Source organism: Halyomorpha halys, unplaced genomic scaffold (assembly GCF_000696795.3).
Source record: "Halyomorpha halys isolate HHAL.00 unplaced genomic scaffold, Hhal_1.1 Scaffold934.1, whole genome shotgun sequence".
NCBI classification, from domain to species: domain Eukaryota; kingdom Metazoa; phylum Arthropoda; class Insecta; order Hemiptera; family Pentatomidae; genus Halyomorpha; species Halyomorpha halys.
In genome coordinates, this window is record NW_027104767.1 from 137,118 (window position 1) to 155,889 (window position 18,772).

An 18,772-nucleotide genomic window follows, 5' to 3' on the forward strand; every position below is an offset into this window, starting at 1 on the left:
AAAGATGCGAAATAGGGTGCTAAAAAAAGGAAGAAAAAATAAATCAAACTTTCCAGTCATGTATGGGCCCTAAATTTTGTATTTGTACATTTCATTCAGATAATTAGCTACATTATATATTGTAGCTATAGTTTTATTGTAGACAATAAGTTTTATTATTTGATTTATAGTTAAAATTGTTTGTTTGTAACCTAAACAATTTGTAAATACAATTATGAATAAAGTATCACTGTTGCATGTATGGCAACATTGCATCGGACAATGGGACAACCATGTTGTTTTCCTTTGTTTGAGGCCTGTCTGCCATTGGCATCCATTTAAGCAACACATTCTTTGTCTTTTGTTGTAAAACCCTCCCTAAATCCACAAAATATAACTTTCCACTATAGAAATGTAATATCCTTAGTCAATTATTATTTGAACCAATTAAGAATTAGAAAAAGAATGCTTTACTTCTGCCAAGTCTTCTATTCTAGCAATAATTGGTAAATTTAACAAAACACCAGACAAACTGAAAAAAAAAAAAAATGATCAGATATTGGAGATTTTGGCCTGGAAAGATTGGAGAGATTTATGTTACTTTGTAGTTTTATTTCGAGGGTGCTGAACAGGAATCCATGGTTTTCTACCTCAATTTTTTCCCAGAAATATAAAAAAAAAAAAAAAAATATGAAAAAAAAAGAAGATATCCAGTTTCTATTTAATAAATTATTGGATTATTAAGCTGTATAATTTTTAAGAATTAGTCTTTTCTTTATTCCCTTTCAAAGTTCAGGCATAATTTTGTATTATCTGCCTCCTAAGCATGTGGAATTTGTAAAGTTTTAATTAGAGAATCAATTATTTGATCATTAAATCAATACGATACTGAGATTGTTTTTTAATTTTTTAAGTATTGGGAAATTTTCTTACATAATGAAATCATTAAGGATTAACTGGAATAGAGAAACAAAATTAGGAAGAATTTATTAGAAAGGTAAAAATAAACACATAATGGAATACTACATTAAAAATTGTTATTCTAAATTTTAATTGAGACTATCCAACTATAAGTATTGAAACTAGGTATTGTACTTAATTTAATTTCCAATATCAAAAGTAAACAATATTTTTAAGTTCCTTTGTAACTTGAAGGTAACTATAGTCAGCAAGATTTGTGATAGCTACTGGTTTGAGGCAATTAGAAGACCAGTGTAGCCAAATATGAAGCTAACCAGTTCCTCTAACTATATAATACCCAACATGTAATTGTTGCGTGTCACAGATAAATGCATTTATAATATCCCTTTGTTTATGATGAAAAGTAAATCACCCTGCTGATTTAAAAAGAAATAATACCATAACAAAATTCACGACTCATAAGAAATTTATTTTATTCTTTCAATCTTTTGTATCATTTAATTTTTAGCAGAATCTGATATGTATAATGAATACAAGGGTAAGTCAATACAACAGAGTAGCACTGTTGTTTTGCATTGATGATGCACGCTTTGTTTATTTGTTGTTATGTCTATGCAAGTTTCAAGTTGCTAGGTTAGCTTTGTTATTGCTGTCATGATGTTAATCATGGCTGCTCCGCTTTCTATTTGCACCAAAGAAGAGCAACGTTCTACAAATGAATTAAAAAATGGTTGTACAAGTGTTATGCACGATGAAGAAGCCGGATTACCATTTACCGCTACAAATGAAGAAAACATTGAGCGTTAATGTGAAAAGGTGCTCTTAGATAGATGAGTAAATATTGACAAAGTGGCACATCGTCTACAAATTAGTCACGGTTCTGCCTATGAAATCATCCACAACAGACTTGGGTTTCATAAAGTTGGTGCGAGATGGGTCCCAAAACAACTCACACTAATCAAGTTGTATAAACAAACGTCCTTGGACACCTGCCAAAAAAATTTGGATCGCTATAGTAACCAGTGGGACAACTCCTTAAACAGGACTATTACTGGTGATGAAACATGGATCCATCATTACGAGCCAGAGAGTAAACGGCAGAGTATGGAATAGAAACATGCAAATTTGCCATGCAAGAAATAGTTCAAGTCCCAACCTTCCGCAGGAAAACTGATGCTTACGTTTTTTAGGACTCACAAGGTCCAGTACTGGAACATTATGAGGAAAGGGGCACAACAATAATCAGTGTACGTTGCAGTGAGATGCTTACTGCCACGATAAAGCCTGCGATTCGAAGCAAATACCGAGGACTGCTGTCATAAGGTGTTGTGTTGTTGCATGACAATGTCCGTCTGCATACTGCTGAAACTCTCCAGAAACTCAATTTTGATGTACTGGCTCATCCTCCATATAGTTCCGAACTTGCCGCTTCTGATTATTACTTTTTTGGTCCACTCAAAGAGGTATTAAGGGGCCGCCGATTTACCTCGGAAGCAATGAAAGAGCTAGCAGCTCAACTGAAAACTTTCTTTTATGAGGGGATCATGAAGCTTGTACAACGATGGACCAAGTGTGTTGAAAAGCAAGGATACTGTGTTGAAAAATGATGTACTTGTGAGCTTCCTATTTGATTGCAATAAAATTTTATAACTATATTGCAGATAATAATTGGTCTACCCATGTATATTGGAAAGTTCCCAAAAATACAACAATTTATTAAAATACATGTTGTTATAATGTTAAGTTTTTACTTAAATACAATGTAGTACCTTTCTTTCCTAAATTATTTGTATATATCGAACCATATGTATCACATCAGGGTATAGGCAGTTTGGAAGCCAAAGATATTCATTCATTTAACATTATTATTATTATTTATTTTTTAATTCAAATTATTTTATCACTAATGTTCATCAATTTTTGTATATTTCAAGCTTATTGGCGATCATTAATTATAGATATTTCAAAATGAAAACAACTCTAACTTCTAAAAAAACGATTTTAGAAAATAATTATAAAACATTGAGAGATCGGAGAACTTTTTTGTTGCAAGGTCTCAACCCTGATGAGACAGCTGACGTTAGAGATTATTGGCCAAGGCCAATCACACTCTCCTCTACCATCCTCCACCAAGAAGCTTTCACAAATTTTGCTGACTACAGTAAAGTTTTTGAAGCATAGAAATTTTGTAAAACATGTTTTCAAAAGTGGAAATATTGAATATTAATATTTTCATGATATTATTTGGACAGTGGTTATTGATAAACACCTTTTATCAGCTTACCTAATGGAATTAAGGCTCTCAGCTGAAGAAGATGATGTTGACGAAGGAAACTGTGGTCTGACTCTTCTTTTTGGACTAGGTTTTGTTCTTGTTGTCCCCCTGACTACAGTTTCATGTACCCCGTTTTTTCCTGGAACTTCTAAGAGAACCTGTGAAATTTTGGTTGGAGATTTACTTCTTCTTCTTTCCCTCCTGCGACTCGAATTTTTTTTTTTACAACAATCAGAACTCGCACCACAGTCATACAATCCATCTGAATCTGTCATTCGTCCATAAAACATTGGAGAAAATCTACCTAATCCAGTTTTGTCACTAAGAGGACTTTCACTCCTTGAACTGACTGGACTAATATGCTTATCACCACATAAATCACCATCTACAACTATCGAAGGAAGTTGCAATAAAACTTTCTTATTTAAACTATCATCAGCGCTTCCACAATGTCTTACAGGAGGAGGAGTAATTCTAAAGCAATCTAAACCAGCTTCAACACTAGTACAATGTTTTACTCTTATTTTTGGTTTACAATTTTCTAAACCTGTATCAAAACTACTGCAATGTTTGACATTTCCAGGTGGCGGCAAGCCAGTTAATTTCGCTCTTTCATTACAATCTTCAAGAAAGACTTCTAATTCCTTAGCACTTTTAAGCTCACCTTCTTCTATTTTCTCTTCTAATTGGTCTGTTCCAAACCCTTCGTCATTTGATTCCAACTGTGGATCATCAGACATTGTTTCAGAATCTGATCTCCCTCGGTGAACTACCTTTTCTTCACAGGATGGAGCTCTCAGAAGAGGTGAAGGTCTACGAGGAATGTGATGATTATCTTCCACATCTGTTGGACATAGAGGATTACTAGATCCACATCTCGAAGGGCCTGGACTTGCCATTGAACTGTATCCAGAAGAACTAAGATTGGACTCAGAAGTAGTTCTATCATTTCTGGTACACATGGAAAATGGACTAAGGTAGCACATACCAGCAGAATTTGTTTTTATTGCAGCAGGTGAGTCTGCATCTGACTCTCCTTCAGTCATGCTACAAGTAACTGTAATGATAGGAGGAGGACAAGGGAGATCCAAGGAATTTGGCTTATCCAAGTCTTTAAGATAGGGTTTATGGGAGCGATGTGGAGGTGGTGATCCAGGACCTGGAGAAGCTGCCTCCACTCGAACAACAGGTATAACAATTCCATTATCGTCTTCTTTTCTATTCAAATCCAGTTTAAGTGATTGCTGCCCCTTATAAGGCAATGGTGAAAGAAGAGCCATGGGATTGTGTCTTGCCATAACTGGAGTTAATGCAGGAGAAGGAATAGGAGTGGGAAGTTCCCGAATGGGTGAGAGGCACTTGTTTGGAACTTCCAGGAGGATAGTAGGTGGTTGCAAAAGACTGCAAGGTTGCAGGCTGTTACTGGTTTTTTGTGCGCTTAATGGATCTAGCACCGAGACCTAAAACAAACAATATACTTAATATTAATCAGTTATATTAAATAACAAGTAATTTCAGAAAGTAACACTGATTAATAATTTTGACAATATATTAATCAATGTGTAACAATAACAGGCAATATAAATTTTAAATTTACTAGGTTCAGTACAACTTTGCTATAACACTTCTTTTACTAATGATTTCCTGGCTATAATTTTTCCTCAATTCTAGTTATAGTGGATAGTTGTTCCATCAAACTTGATTCATTTTAATGATCCAATTGTCCAGTTATAATGTTCTGAATGAAGTTTTCTTTAATATTTTTCACATGTATAACGTTTTTTTCTACAAATATGAGACATGTTTAAAAATTTTAAATAGGGAACAGGTATGTAATTCCCAGGAATTTTTCGTTGTTGCTTGGATAAGATTTCTCCATAGATAAGAAAGCTTATCAGTTTTAGGTAAGAAACCAATTTTTCATTTAGTTGCTTCAGTAGGGAAAAAATTAAAATGATGGTTGCTAACTAGGACTCATCAACAATTTTTTAAAAAAAGTTTACATTAAATAAACAACTAATTCAAGTCGGTATTTTTTAATGACTTCCTGGTAATAGAGCTCTTTTCTTTGGACCCTATGAAAGCATTATAATAAAGTTATACTGTATTAATATTGTGCATAAAAACTAAGAATATGTAACTATCTATAGTCTGTCGAGTGAAAGAATAATGGGCAAACCTATCAAGATTTACGATTCCTGAGGTAATTATTTTTCTTATTTCACTAGAAAATTTGTTAACTTTATTTTTTACATCTAAACCTTAACCCTACCAGCCAATGTTGGCACACTTAATTTTCAGCAGCAGTAGGGCATTAGTAGGAGAATACGGAGGTAACTCTTGCCCATTAACTTAACTTTTTTTCTATCTTTCTTATTATAGGTAGTTGCTTTCTGAAACAATTGTAATCATGGGTACAATGTAACAATATAAGGTTATCTATGGTGCAGCCTGATGCACAATAGCCCACCTTACTATTTGGGCTGTACCTTATCTATTGCCGGACTATGTGGCTAGCCTTCATTCAGTAACTGGACCAGCCCTCCAGGTTAACTGCATCAGTCACTGTTCCAATCACTATGCCAGTCTGATCTAACCCTCATGATATGTTCTGTCTGTTTATTCCTGCATGTTTACTTCTTCTGCTGGTAGTTTGCCAATATTGGGTGGACAACCCTTTTTTAAGATGAAGTACGTAGGACTCATTGGGGAAGTTCGACTTGATAAGGATGAAGATCACAATGGTTCTTAAAATCTGACTCAGGGTCCTTCCATGGCAGTGCTGTCTACTACGTTCTACTGTTTCTAGGACTTCACAAGGGTACTGAGGTCAAATCTTTTTCTATGGCCTTTCCCAAGACTCTCTGTGCTCTCTTAAGATCAGCGGTCTAGGGAGCCCCATTTTGTCTTCAAACTCTACTCGACAGAGGTAAAGAATTTCTTCAAAGAGTTGTTTTTCTTAGTTCCACCATCTGTTTCATTTTTTTATGAAATCTTCCTTCATCAACTTCTTCTGTTGAATGGAGATATCATTGATCATGTACTAGCTCCTACCTTTTCATACCGTTCTTAAGAGCATGATTCTTGAGGATGAGATACAGAAGGGAACTGTTTTGTCCAGTTCATGTCTTCATATGTATGTCTACATATATTCAACCTTCATACATGTCTTTGTGAACCTTAGCAGAGACAGTCTCCTCTTTGACACTGCTTGTGTTTCTTCACCATGTAGAAAATGCATACATCAAGATACCCAGTACTCCTTTATAAATGGTCATAACAGGGTATCTGATACCCCAGAATACACCCTTGGTCCTGCATAGAGTCTCTGTTCCAGTCACCCTGTTCCTGAAGAAGTCCAGGTGAGGGGTTGCATAAAAGGCTCCTCTAATCCTAAGAGCAATGAATGTTCCCTCTGCACCTGGTCTGACTTTCTCATAAAGTTAAATAGGCTGAAAGGTTAGAGTTGATAGACTTAGCTCTGTCCATGGAGCCTCTTATGAGGGTGCTCGAGGTCTAGGGTACGACCTATACTCAATTTCATCATCATCCACCACTATTACGAGGCTGGCACAGCCTTCCACATGATTCTTCATTTTGGTCATGTTTCTTATCTTATTTCAATTTCCTTCTCTTCCCTCCTCTTCCCATTTTTACTATTGATAGAAGGACTGGGACTGTATATAAATGTATAGTTTCGTATCCACTGATTTTTTCTTTAAATTTTGCAAATCAAACAAACAGCATGTTATTTGATAAGTTATCAATTGACAAAATATCACATTTATCAACTACTTTTCAAGATTATTATAAAAAATAATGAATAATTAAATTTATTAATTATTAATAGTAATTAATTTAGGTTTATGCAGTGGTGAGGGGGGGGGGCATAAAAAAAGGATATATCTTTTGTAGGAGGATTTCACTGATATTCCACCTCTAACCACCTCTTTTCTCTTTTTTATTTAGACATTTTTTTTATTGTTCAACTGATAAAAGTGAGAAAGTAACTTATAATAATTTTTTATAATGACTGTTTATATTTCTTTGTATTTTTTGTTTAAGTATCTCTGAGGCTTCTCAGCCCTCATCTGTTGATTTCTTTGTATTATTCTAAAGGGAGTCCCAGAATAAATAAAGTATTATTATTATTATTATTATAGAAAAACTATTCACATTTTATGAAATGTATTCAGAATTAACTTAAAATTTGTATGAAATGATTTGGAAAAAGATTTTTATCACTCTAATTTATCATTGGATATGAAGTAAAGATTGAAATACTTGAATAGTGGTTTTTTTCGTGAAGAGGGGTGGTGAATCTGCTATGCCACTAGAAGATGAAAGAGGGGTGTTTGTTGAGCTATCATCACTGCCAGCAACCTCATCCCTGGGTGTTGAACCAGTAGGTGTTGTTGAGGGAGAAGCTGCTGGAACTGTGCCTGTGACACCAGAGAAGTTGCGGAACATTGCAAGGATTGAATCAGCAGATGCTGTCTTTCTCCCCTTCCGACCTTCACCAGCTCCCACTGCATAGTCAAATAATTAAATATAATTAAAAACTAGCGTAATGTAATCGTAACAAAAATAGATAATGAATTCATAGAAACAGTAGTTGTGACGAAAATCTTAAATAAAGATTGATCTTATTATTGATAATGATACATAGAGATTTCAAAGGAAACATTAGAATATTATATAAAAAACATAATATGTCTACTGTCATTTAGACAATCAAGTATCTAAAAATCTTAATTATCAAATTTAATTACATAAGATAAGGAAATAGTAAATATTTTTTTATAGATAAAACTGTTTATAATAATTTAAAGATATAAAATTTAAATCTTGAAATCGTAAACTACTGGATTACTTTTGAAGAATATAATTACAACTATAAGCATTATTTAAATTTATTTATACCACTATGCCAGATTTAAAATATTTTTAACATATTGCATTCAAAAGCCAAGTGAACGAAAGAAAATTATATTGATTCAATATTTATATGCCAATTTTTATTGCTATTTAATAAATAACAATATTACACGCAATTTTGGCCCTAAAATTGATATAAATCAATATAAAAAATATAATTATATTTTTTGTTCAATACTCAAATGATAAGTTTTTAAGAAAATGAATTTAGTTGAAACCTTTTTTTACTCTAACAATAGATGAAATGTTAAATTAAATAATTAACTCTAAAATGGGAAACTTTCAAAATGATCAAAGCTTGTTGGATTTTAGAATAATTTTTACTTTGAAATAACTTCAAGTGTAATAAATCATAATACATTAATACTAACAAATACTTAAAACAAAAAATTCATAGAATAACAGCAGTTTGTAGTAAGTTATAAATCACCAACTTTGTAACAATGGGCATAAGTGATTGTTTCATTATTTTGAAATTACTACTTTGATAAGTTAAAGCTTTAAAAAACAAATTTACCATAAAAAAAAAAAAAAAATTATATATATAAAAAATAGCTTAATAAAAGACCAATATAATTGGTTAGAAACCAACAGGAAGATTTTGGTATTATTTCTATCAAGCTTCTGAAAAATTTCAAAAAGTTTATACCAGAAGAAAAGAAAAAGTAAATTAAAAATTGAATTTTTGTAAGTGTAAATTAATGGAATTTCTTCTTCTTCTAATTTCCCAAATTGAGTGATGTAGAAACCTGAAAGTTTCCCATTTTTACTGGAAAAAGGAAAGAGAATTTTAATAAAACAATTATTATTATTTGTCAGATTTTTTCCACATTTTGTAAACATTAGTCTAATATAAATAAGAAAAATTATGGACATGTGTGTATGTGTGTATTCATTTTTAAAAAATGAATTACCATTGGTTGTAAGTACAAAATGAAATGTTTTAATATATGATACACAACATAAGATAATTAAATAGTGTACATAGAGTGCAGACCATGTAACTGTTGTTTTTACAGTATATCCAACTTTCAATTCCAAGAATAACACTATAACAACAGAAATAAATATAATTTTAGAAAAAAATAATTAATTTAATTTATCACTGTTCTGGTAATGGATAGTAAGAATGACCTTAGAATAGATTTAAAATTACCAGAAAAATTTTTTTGGCCAGCTAAATAATTAATATATAAATATATAAGCGAACTTTTTTAAAACTAAACATTTTTTTTTCTTTTTTATAGTATTATTTTTCTACATCAGAAAGTATTATGATATTACTACAATATAAATATATATATCGGGAGATGGTCAGGTTTGCGGTCAATAGTGAAACAAAAATAGTTTACAACTATTTATTTTCCAACGTTTCGCCCCACTTTGCAGGGCTTCATCAGGGCTAAGTTGAGAACAACTTCAACTTAAGAACAACAAAACTAGAAGTTGAGAACAACTTCTAATTTTTTACTGTCATTCATTCAAAACTGAGAAGAACATATTGGGGAAAGGGAGGTGTAATGGTGGAACAAAAAGTAAAGAAACTATTTTAATTAGTTGACTCTTATATTAAAATATAAAAAAGAGAGTTCTATCGTTGTATTAATATTAGACTGTAGTTCTTTTTCTTCAGTTTCTTTAACATTTTGAAAAACTAACAAACACTAACCAAGACATTCACGTGAGATTAATTATTAGCTCATAAAATATAAATTTAGGCCTATGTGCTTCATAGTTGTATTAAATGCTTGAGACTATAATGTCAGTGAAAAATGATGCAATGACTGTTACTGTAATCAGTCAAAAGTGAAACTACAAAACAGTGAATTTAATAGATTAACACTGGGAATATTTAAAAAAGAAAAGAAAATCGCAGCACAAAAGAGAACATACACACGGTTGAAACTAAGACACTGTGCTGGTGGTTGTGCGGTCATACTTACCAACAGTAAACAAGGCTAAGGACCAACACACATTTATTTATACTTGAATTGCTGATTTCTTTTGCTAGTGCTCAAGTGTTTGAATAATGATAATAATAATATAACAAATTTTTAAATCATTTTCAAATCAATATAAATTATTTATAAAAAAAATTTAATATAGGATGGTATAGGTGGCAATGAAAATATTCTGCTTCCCAGAATCTTATCCTGAATTATCTATGGGGTCAAATAATTAACTTCCAATGAAAAAGGATTATAAAAAAAAAATAATAATACAGGTTAACTTTTCAATGCAATTTACGATCAAACTAGATAAACCAAACAAACTATTAATTCATTTTATTTTTTAACATCTTACAAAATCTATATTAGTGATCATCTAACTTGAAGTTAATAACAGATCAGATATCTGTGAAATATGCAGACACTTGCATACATTGGTAAAAAAGGAATACATAACATTGATTTGGATGAAAACATATATTAATCTGAGAAAGTTTAGAATATTTTCTAGTTAAACAATATCAAAATTAACATTCATAATATTAAGTTATATTCCAGTTCAATAAGTAATGCAATAAAATTTAATATTGATATTAAAAATAAAAACTTAGGATTTAGATTAAAAAAAAAAACCAATGAAGTTTTGTAGAAGCATAATACATTTAAAACCCATTGGTAATAGGTAAAATATATAATGGAAAGAAAACAACTAGTGATAGTCTAATAACTTAGCAATACCGAAATCCTTTTAATAATAAAATATTGTTAATTGAAGGAAATTTGAAATTGTGTGAAATGCCTTATGTTATAAATAATATCTTTTGAAAGTTGGATATGCTTAGAAAAAAAATTATCTATCGGTAACATATCCATGATTTTGTTTTAATTCTCATTAAAATTATAATGTCTTTTTTTATGTTCCACTTGTTTCAAAGAAAACTTTAATAGAACTATGGTCAGACATAATTTTAATGTGTTATCTAAGGTTGCTAACGTATATTTTAATTAAACACAACTATTGAGTATATTGTATGTGAACATACAATTAAATATGCAAAAATAGGTTGGTAGCACAATGCATCAATAAATAATTCTTGATCTGTCAGGTTGGGTAATATCTACTAGACAAATCTGTCTAAATTTATAATATGCACATATATATAAAATTTAATTTTTGAGCACAGATAGAGTATGATGATTGATGTACTGAAGTATTATTAACATTAGTATTGTTATTTAAAGATGAGAATCAATGTTAGTTACTAAGTGAAAACTAATTTATTATAGTAAAAAATATTTGTATAATGATTGCTAAACTTTATTTATCCAAAATAATCAACAAAATATAGCAGTAAAAATCTGAGGACTACTATTGTTCAATCAACTACATTGATTTTAATTATTTTATTATACTTATATTAATTTATTACACTATCAACAAGAGAAAAATTCAATAATGATGAAACTATTGAAAACCAACAAGTATAATATATTAAATAATAAAGAACCTAATCAGGTTATGTATATTAGTTATATTTATTAGTTTATTATACTATCAACAAGAGAAAAATTTAATAACGATAAAACTATTGGAAATCAAAATGTATAATATAATAAATAATAAAGAAGCCAATAAGGTTATGTATAATAGTTAAATGTATTAATTTTATTCTTAATTTTCATTATCTTTCATATTTATTCACATTAAATAATTATTTTTCTTTCATGTGAAATTTCCATCTCTGGATAGACATCGTGTTTTGGGGATTTCATTGCCTATTAATATTCATTTAAAGACATAAAAAACTGTGATTATTAACACCTGAGATCATAGATAAACAATTAACAATCTATTTATAGATGAAAACAAAATTAAAATGATAGCAAGAACAAACCATTTACATTCCACAAATTTCTCTTTACACTAGTTTACAAGAAATTTTTGACTCATTACTGTTCATAATCTAACTTAAAAAAAAAAATAGAATAAAATTTAACATGGAAATATTAACAAACAGGATATGTTGAAATTTAATTAAAATAAATACTAAATCTGAAAAATTTACACTTCATTGAAATTGTTACTCTTTAGTAATATAAGATTACATCAAATCCAATTTCTAATGAGAAATTTTTGTTTATTCTTTTGACTTATAGATATTTAATATGAGCAAATAACTATGAGATCTAAATGGTTTACTCCTATAACTATTTGTATTTATTATAAAAAATAATTATTAAAAAATATTTAAATCAATTATTATTTTTCTTTTGCCATAGTTTAAATTTTAGTTAAACATATTATTTTATGTTTCTAATGCTTATCCTAATTTTAGTTATCTATAATTTCCAACTGAAAATAGAAATAGAAAGAATCAATGAAAATTTCATTTACTTTTTTTGATTTAAGAAAATATTTTTTTCAAATTTGTGTTCTGAAAAATTAATTACTTTTTAAGAACTCACCCAACATTTGTGCCAAGATATACAAGTATAAGAAACCCTCTAAAAAATAAAATGAATGAGCAGAAAATAAAAAATGTTTTATAAGTGTTCCTGTTATGTATATTATGTTTTTTGGTATTTGATAAAAATATATTACTTAACTAAATTAACACTGTAACTAATTATAAAAACAAACAGACCAAAAACAAACACAGCAATACACAACGGCACTATGTACAGCACAATTCTTATCACAGAAAATTGGGTACAGGTCATGATGCTTCACAAACGCATACAGGCATCTTGTCAGCAGGTCCACAGAAACTACAAATCACTCACTCCATGCGTAGGGAAAGCTCACAGTAATCTAACTATAACTAAAGCTCACAGACTAAGCAATGCTCATTAGATTAAAATTCCAAAAACACTGAATCACACTTATGTACATTTAAATGGGTAAAATAAAATAAAAAGTCTACGACAAATGTTTTTTAAACTTGATCTTTTAAAACGCAGTGGAGTCTCAATATTTTTGTACCTGTAATTAACATACCATGAATTATTGTCTTTGAATAAATATCAATAAACTAAGAATTTTCAAACTACTTTTGACATTAAATGATATCATAAATTCAAGGAAGAAAAAGCACATTTGTATACATTTATTTTTACTTTTTCTCCCTTTTAACTAAATGTTTACCCTTCCTTGTTTTAAGAGATATAAATGGTATATTATGTACAACTATTATATCATATTTTTTCAATTGTAAAAATGAAAAGTAGGCTGTGAAAACTACTTGAGCGGCCAAATTAGAGAGAATTATTTTTTACAAATTTATAACAAGAAAAAAAAAAAAATGAAACCTTTGAAAATAAAATTTCATGGCATATTGTATAACCTAAAGACAGTAAAGTGAATACTGATAATTTTTTTAAGATCTTAAGACAAGGAACAGTAAACAAAGAAATGGTATAGACGAAAATTAAAGATAATCTGTGAGGAAGAAAGATTAGTCGTGCATTTCATGCCAAAAGACAAAGAAAAGTGCCATCAACAAGTACTATCTAATTAGGATTTGTGGTGCAACAATAGAGTTTTCAGTTTTCATAATGTTCAATCATGCGGAAGTATCCACTTTTTTCACTAATTTATTGTTTCTTTATTTTTTTTTCTCTTGGCTGCTAGAATTAGATAGATTAAATTAAATGTAATATAATAAAAATATGTATGATGATTGTGAATAAAGAATCTTTGATTGATATTAGTATTTTGAAATATGATGATTAATCTTCTACACTATTTATCCATTACTCAACTACATTTTTAAGTAAAACATAATGCCAAGCTTTAAAGTAGAAAATCACTACTTGAAAATTTTTTTTCATTTGTATATTTTCAATATTTTTCTATAAGCCACCATAGAGTAGTCGTGTCTCAGACGAAGAACTATGGGAGCAGAAATTTGACTTCCAAGACTCTGAAGGCAACACACAGTAGTACAAGAGAGAAAAAAAAAGGCTGTTGCTATCTCAATTTTTAATTTAAGATCCCCTTTATACATTAATTACAATGATACTAAAACCAAAGGTTAATTAGAATTCCATCAAGAAATAAAAACTTTTATTATATAAATAAACAGATTTGGAAAAAAAATCATAGAAATTTGACAAAACTGAATAATTGTGTATTGTGTATCAAGAGGAAATATTCTTATTTATTTCTATTTCATGGAAAAGTGTTATAGCAGTTCAGCATTTAATTTTTTTTTGCCGAATTGGCCATTTTGGACCACACAATGATGATAGGACAGATAGGGTTTTGAATTAGCCCCATGAGGAAAATTTATTATATAATTAAATAAAAACTAACAGATTAATAAACCTTAAAAGAAAAAAAGTCCAAATCCATTGCTGTTAACAATTAATTAAGGAAGCAGATAATATTGATTTATTAGAATTTCTGACAAACTTAATTTCTTGTATTGATATCATATCATGACTGCTTTATTTAGGAATATAGGTACTAAAAGCATACAGGTATTCAGTTATCATCATTAGACTGAATTTCTAATTTTGAAATCATACTTGTGCATCTATGGACCCTAATCCCAACATCATAAAGAGCGGGAAAGATTACTCTATTGAATATTCCCCATAACATCCAAGTTGTAACTATTTAATTTCCAATAACCAAATACAGTAAATTTTTAAGAATCTAATTTGACAAACAATACTTTCTTTACAAATTAGTATACCATCAAACACATGCATCATAACAAACTATATTAGAAATAGTCTGTAATTGTTATGTCATGAATTAATACTCAAATTAAACGTTAGCATAAAAAAAGAAGGAAAAAATGCTCTAGTATTAAAATTAATCTGATTGATCAGTAAATAGCTGTAGTGTTGTTTGATCAAAATCTGAGTCGTTATTGAATATATACAATCTAATTACAGTACCTCTAAGTGGATTAATGATTCATAGCAGAATATGAATAGGTTGAAATAGCAAAATGTTAAAAATTAAAGCAAATTGTTCTTAATTTATATATAGGTAGTTGATTTATTTTATGAGAAAAACCAAAGACTTCTTTTTTCACTTTCATCATAATAATAACTATTGACACAGCTTATAACTAACAACAACCATCAAGACTACAGTGCATTATGACTGCCTGCCCAAGGGATAGAATTTTAAAAATAACTAGTTTGTATTAATCCAATGGCAATAGAATAACTGTGTATTATGATTAAGCATCACATATCACAAAGTATATTGATATTTGAGACAAATGATAACGAAAAATAAAGTAATAAAATAGGATAAATTTGAAACATTTAATGATTTAAAAGAAAAGCTCATAGTATGAGTCAAATTTTGTAACGATGACAGTTGAAATAAACTGAATGTATGGATTTTGTTTCATTGTTCATTATTTATTTATTTTCAAGGAAAACCATTAATAGTTCTTACTTCACTTATTTCTGTATTTCAAACATACTGTCCATTATCCAGTCCACTTTCATTATTCGATGTTTAAATCCTCCACATTTTAATGAAATTGTCTCAATAAATATTATATTTTCTTAATATTACAAAATATTATATTTTCAGTATTCTCCATCCAATTGTGATTAACTTGGATCCTGAAGTTTATTAACTTGGTAAAAGTTGTTTTATTTTTCCTCATCCAAAACCTAGGCCCTCCATGTAACATTAACACAAGAGGATACCCCCAAATAAATATCTCTAAACTACATCTAATACAGTTATCATTCATTCACATCTTTAATTGAACACTGTTAAATACAATGTAGGTAACAAGCAAACATATCAGACAAAACCCTGGAAATATTTGTGAGGAATAATTTTCAACAACCCTTGGGGACCAAACTGTTTTTCACTGTAAGTATTAAATGAAAAAAATGATTCATGTGAAGAGAAGAGTGGGTAGACCTAGATTGCTATAGGGAAATGACTCCATCTTCAACTCGGGAGAGGCTAGAGATGCTCAACTTTGGCAATTAGAGAGAGGCAGAACATCACAAAGATGGATAGCAGTCAAAATTACAGGAGGCTTTGACTCTTCATGAGTTATAGCACCATGGATAGATTTAATATACATATAATTAATTTGACAATAAAATATCAATCGAAAGAGGCTTTTGAAGAAATAGTGGTAAAGTTAATGTCTAGACAGTTCGATAAAAAACCTGAAGCTTTGAGTAACCATATCAAAAATGAAGAAAAATCTGAAACATAGATTCCTACTTATAAATAATTAATGATAGATTAATTATTATTGATACAATTGGTGATAATAATAATAAGATTTTTAAAGTTTATGAGGTTTTGATATAACTTATAACTTAAGTATAATGACGTTTCATTCAATAATAAGAAAAGAAGTCTCTAAATGGACTAATTATTTTCCAGAACGTTTTGTCAATTTACAAGAAAAATAATTAAATGATGATAAGTGGGACAGAATCTTGAGGCTATAAGTACATGATATCCACTAAATTCCACAATACTCCTAAAAATGACTATAGTTCATTCACTATACGATTGGAGCTGAAACATTCCCCTCCTCTACCATTCTAACTTGGCCCATCCATACACAATTGTCTGCTCCTCTCCAACTCATTTAGAAAAAAGATTTCCTTAATTTTTCATTGTCATTTTAGTCTTTATCATCTAGACATTGGGGAAAAGTTGAGTAGTCCTCTCCCACTACTCAGGAGCATTCTCATGGTAAACGGACTATAAAAAGAAATTCTTTATAGATGTCATACATATATATTACAATTTTTGGTAATTGTAAAGCCAAATAAATAAAAAATCAAGAAAATTTTATGAATTACTTAACAAAATTGCCTCAAATATTTTGAAAACACATCCTACTTATAGCACCTAAAATTACAAACTATCAATCAGAATTCAGGTAAAATAACTCTGTCATGTTTACTTATGAGTCATGAAAATATTCATAATTAAGTAAGTATAAGTTCATAATAGTATTAATAAATTTTAAATTGAATTAGGAAAAATTTAGTCCAGTAAAATGAAGAAATGCTAGGGCAGGCGGCCAAGTTTTCAGACGTGAACAGTGCCAAGGGTGACGAACCTTTGCGTGCATTCAGAGCAACATGCAGGCACTACCGTGGAGCTGAGTCTCGCTGCTGGAGCGCGAGTCACTACCCTGCTGGCTTGAGGTGCTGTTTGGTGACATGCTATTGGCTGCAGGAGCCACTTCCAACTCTGAACCAGAAGACATCTCTGAAGAAACTTTGTCCAGAAGTCGTGCAAATGTCACCTTCTTTTCCAGCTTTGAGTTTATTTCAGCTGCTGATCGACCTGCTAAGGGTTAAACCTTTGTCACATATAATCGCTAATTTTAATCTGTATTCTTAAAAGGAGAAATCTTGGGGTATTTCATCATATACTGAAAACATATGTGCTGTTCTTAGAGTGGCTGTTATAATAAAAGGACACTTATTAGTAATGCATATTCAAGAGAAAAGCGAATGAATCCGAAAAAAATAACTTCCTTTAAGAAAAGTTTTTAATAATACTGTGTTATACATCATTCATAAGAATTTATGTACTCAGAACTTAATATTAATTCTAAAAACATAGGTTTAGTTTAATTATATTCAAATAACTAGGAAGATAATGTTAATCACTTAGTTTAATTAATTAAATTATAATGAAGCAACAATTTTTAATCACTAAGTTCCTAGATAAAGATATGATAGTATAAATAATCCTTAGGAATTCATTAATAATTACTTCAAATCCGGAGCATGTTAGGAAATATTTTATGAAACTAAAGAAGGTAGGGAACTCAAATTATATAATTTTCTCCTGAAATACCAAAAGCATGATTAAAAATAAATTATTAGTATGTTCCCCATTTATTAGTGATCATTTTCAAATCAATTGATGTTCTTTAATTAATTGATGTAAATGCAATTGAAATATAGAAATAAATGGAATCATTAACTTTCCTTTGATTTTCTTTTCTCAGATACAATCAATAATACTTTAGTAATGAGGCTGAAGGATTCCATAATATTTATTTATGAAATAATTTATGTTTTGATAATCTTTTTATAAATTGAACAATACATAAATCTAAAATATGTAAAAGGTAGGTAGACAAATGAACAAATCTATGTGTATATCAGGAGGGTGAGGTCAAAATTAACACACAGTAGTTGTGTGATTCATTTTATAAATTAAATAAATCAACAAATATCACTATTGAATAATGGAATACCAGGTGATTCATTTCCACTAACATTTCATTGATCACTAACAGACCTGAGGCATTGATAAAAAGGAAATCAAAATAGAAGGTAAAAAAAATTTGATTATTTGTGAATCAATGTTGCAGGTCTGTTAGTGACTAATTAAGGAAATGTTGGAAAAAATGAATATATTAAACAATTGAGAAACAAATATAATTAAATAAATAAATTTAAAGACAAGAAATTGGACAATAGTTTATAGAAGATCCAAGATATAATTAATAATAATAAACAAAAACTTATCAGTAACAACTTAGTCAAGTACAATTTTTTTTTTCATTTGTTGGTCATTTAAAATAAAGTTAAATGAATTGGAAAAATTAAAATATAATGAATACCTTTAAAAATATGAATAATGATTAAATTATTTATTTTGAAGATATAAATTAGACCCTTGAATCCTTATACATTCTTTACTTCTCATGTTAGATGATGTTTTAGACTATTT

The 18,772-nt window shown here is 29.5% G+C and overlaps 1 protein-coding gene across 1 annotated transcript in view; it reads right to left on the reverse strand.

Annotated features, from left to right (window-relative positions):
- LOC106687239 (uncharacterized) overlaps positions 1-18,772 on the reverse strand; it is a gene marked incomplete in the record, with an annotated part of 403,205 nt that overhangs the window by 8,697 nt on the left and 375,736 nt on the right. Inside the window, 3 exon segments of the mRNA XM_067045014.1 lie at positions 3,185-4,635; positions 7,460-7,704; positions 17,174-17,371. Coding sequence (XP_066901115.1) covers positions 3,185-4,635; positions 7,460-7,704; positions 17,174-17,371 — 1,894 coding nt within the window.